Below are 3476 nucleotides of genomic sequence, written 5' to 3' on the forward strand. Positions count from 1 at the left end.
AAACCACTGTCCTCCAATTGGGCATGCTGGTTCCAACTCTGTGTTTCCAAGAGATTGAGGGGAGCTGACAGCTAAGCAGCTTTCTGCCACGTCCTGAGAGCACACTAGAGCTTTCCAAATCCTAGGCTAGGTTTGCACACACAGGCCTGTTAGTGTTCAGCACCTGGCTGCTCTATTGCAGACTGTGGCCAGGCTAGTTAGTCCTGAGATCTCCTCCATGAACAGCAGCAGACAACACAGGCAGAGTTGTTTTCAGGTTTATTGAAAATATGACAGAACAGATTCAAACGGCTCCACGTGGTGTTTTGAAATTCATCCCAACCGTAGGCTGAGTGACCTGTAGGTTAGAGAGGCTGCCGAAGTCCTGCAACAAAACACAAGACTCGCAGTGAGTGGGGCAGGGGTCATCTGTGGTTAGCACCAGCCGCCGCCAGATTGGGGTCAGCCAAAGGGCTATTCACTCCCAGGAGCAATCATTCAACACACAACACATCCCTGTTAACCTGACTGTCTAGACGAAATTTTACCCAACCCGCCAGGCTTCTTCAGCCAGGCACTCCCTAGCCAGGACACACTGAACAGACCTACAGACGGCAAAACATGAGTAACAGACAAAACCCAGACATGCCTTCCACATCTAAGGATTCAACACACACTCTTGCCACTATTTCCTTACCTAAAGCTTAACTGCCCGTCAGTAATCCCTATCACAGCCCGTGTATCTAAGGCTGTAAGAACATTACTGCTTACACCACCATGGTCGGAGGGATTTAGAGACAGAGTCCCTAAGACAACCCCCACCCCAAGTCAAGAAGCATCGTTCAACATCCCAGAGGGAAGCAGATGGACAAGGCACCAAGGAGTGGATTAGTTCCCATCAGGCCAAGCACACTCAGCACCCAGGGCAGAATGCTCGGAGCTAAATGGTTTCAGGAGAAATTAAGGCTGCCTCAGATCCACGGCAAGCTCCTCCAGCTGCCACACTTCTGGTCTCCCCAAAGCCAGGTAGAGGGTCGATGGGGGAGAGAGTATTTTGTTAGTGACTCAAACTGCTCAAAATCACTAACAGCAGCTGGACTCTGAAGCCCACATCACCACTTGAAAGGGCTAAAAGAAGCCGTACCAAAGACACCTGTCAACTGTCTTAAGCAGGGCCTGACTATTCTGAAAAAGAGAAGAGATCATTTCTGAAGTTGGAATCAAGATTTTCTAAGGACAGCAGGTAACAGAGCCAGAGTGGAATCAAAGACAACTTAGGAGCCAGCCCCAGAACAAAGAAAAGTGCAAAGAACTTACAGAGTAATGCCCCACAGTCTTGAAATTATCTTGTAAAAGCCATTCCAATATATGCAGAACAAGCAGTCACCACCATTTTAAAACCAGGTGACAGGAAGCCACTCACCAGAAGCTTCAGCATTTCCTTGGTGTCAGGATCTACCTCAATGATCTCCTGATCCAGGGCTGAGACCTAGGAAGGAGAAGTCCAAATTATGAATGAGTTATTTTCCATCTCCTCTGCTCCCATTCAAGGCACGCACCCACCACAGACAGGTCTCTCTGGAACTCTATATGTAGCCCAGGCTGGCCTCAAGCTCAGAGATCCCTCTGGCCCTGCCTTCTGTGTGCTAGGATTAAAGGGATGCACCACAGAGCCTGGACTGCTTCATTCTTTTCTTTTTCTCTGTGTAACAGTCTTGGCTCTCCTGGAATTCTCTTTGTAGACCAGGCTGGCCTTCAACTCACAGAGATCCACCTGCTTCTGCCTCCCAAGTGCTGGAATTAAAGGAGTGTACCACCACGCCTGGCTTTATTCTGATGTCAGAATTATCTAGTGGGTATTCAGAAAGCCTTAAGATAGAAGCTCACACTTGAGAGCTAATCAAGCCAGGAGACATGCTCACTAGGCTCCCATGTGGAAAAAAGAGCAGACAACTTGACGGGGCAGAAAGAATAACAAATGGTAGGCAGATTACAGACACAGCCAGCTAAGTCTAGCTAGGTACGGTAGCTCACGCCTCTTAACCCCAGCACTCTGGAGGCAGAGGCAGGCGGATCTTCAGTAATTAGAAGTGATCCTGTTCTACACTATGAGACCCTGTATCAAAACACCGAGGAGCCGGATGACTAAGACCTCTCACTGAGCTGAGTTCTCACTGCCAATGAGCCCCCCACCCTCTCAAGATGCTCCATTATCACTCTGAAAAGAGATACAGGTCCAGAGAAAGACCCACAAAGTTTACCTCAGGAACATAATTATCTCTCCTCTCTCTCTCTTCTTCCTGCAACTTGATAGAGATACCTCTCACAGGACCTCTCTGAATCCTCTTCATCAGATGCGTGACGTAGCTACAAGCACACAAGCCAGGAAGGAACAGTGACCACACCAGCTTCGCGCTGGTGCCCAGAGCGTCTGCATACAAAACCCACTTGGTCTCTCCATTAAGAACAGACCACCGGAGTCTCCATTACACACAGAGCACTGTAAGGTACACCCACGCCTCACGGACGATCAGCTCTCCGGCAAGGACCACCGTTTAGCACCCGAACCTTGACTGGACTTAGTAGAGACCCAGCAAGGTTAACTTTTGGTGCAGTGTGGCCACAGTGATAAAGACTACAAGCAGAGGCCGAGCAACCAGGCTTTGAGTCCGGCACTCTGACTTGTCACGTCCCGGCAGCAAGCACTGTGAAACCCACACCTCCAGCTCTTCCCCGGACCTTTTGGGAGACCCCGAGCCAAGGAAAGGGCCAGCGCAGGCTCCTCCGACCGCGACAGCTCCCCCAGGCGGCCGGCCGGGCGCCCACTCACCCGGCTATCTTGTTGCGGAGTTTCTTGCTGGGGATAATGGCGATCTCCTCGCACACGCGCTTGTTGGTGTGGAAGTCATTACCCAGGCGCGTGTAGTACTTCTCGATGATGACCCGGGCCGCCTTCTTCACGGTCTTGGTGCGAACGCGGCCCTGAGGGTGGAGGGCGAAAATCACTGGCGAGCCCGCGCCTCCCGTGGGGGAAGCAAGCGCGGGGCTCGCAGAGGGGCCGGAGCGCGCACAACTCCATGCGGAAGCGCGCCAGGCCGACAGGCACCGCGCACGCCCGGCCTACTGCTCCCCGCTGCGGGACGGGGGCCGCGACAAGCGGAGGATGGACGCGGATTGAAAAGGACTGAGGCCTCGGAGCCAAACACCTACCATGTTGACGGGTCCCGGTAAAAGAGGAAACAGGAAGCACAAGAGAGCCCTATAAAGCGCAGGCCAGAAAGCCGCTTCCGCCCGGCTGGGGCGGCGCGCGGGTGTATCACAGCGCCCCCTGGCGGAGGGGAGTGTCAGTGCCTGGCGGTGGGCGGGGCGAGCGTCTGCGTGTGTACGCAGGTAGCCGGGCCGTCTGAATTTCCGCTCGGCGTAGTTCCCTGCTTGATAGGCCTCTCTTTGACTTTGATGGTGCTTTAGTCTATGAGGGGCTTCCAGGCCTTGAGAAG

At 53.0% G+C, this 3476-nt stretch overlaps 1 protein-coding gene across 1 annotated transcript; it reads right to left on the minus strand.

Moving 5' to 3' along the window:
• Nucleotides 1–241: 241 nt before the first annotated feature.
• Nucleotides 242–3269, minus strand: Rps17 (ribosomal protein S17). Its single transcript, XM_036185715.1, has 5 exons — nucleotides 3190–3269; nucleotides 2810–2961; nucleotides 2241–2346; nucleotides 1403–1468; nucleotides 242–364 (listed from the first exon to the last, which is right to left on the minus strand). The coding sequence occupies exons 1-5, from the start codon at nucleotides 3190–3192 to the stop codon at nucleotides 284–286; spliced, it is 408 nt and encodes a 135-aa protein (XP_036041608.1). The 5' UTR covers nucleotides 3193–3269; the 3' UTR covers nucleotides 242–283.
• Nucleotides 3270–3476: the final 207 nt, after the last annotated feature.

This window comes from Onychomys torridus, chromosome 1, assembly GCF_903995425.1.
Source record: "Onychomys torridus chromosome 1, mOncTor1.1, whole genome shotgun sequence".
Taxonomy (NCBI): Eukaryota; Metazoa; Chordata; class Mammalia; order Rodentia; family Cricetidae; genus Onychomys; species Onychomys torridus.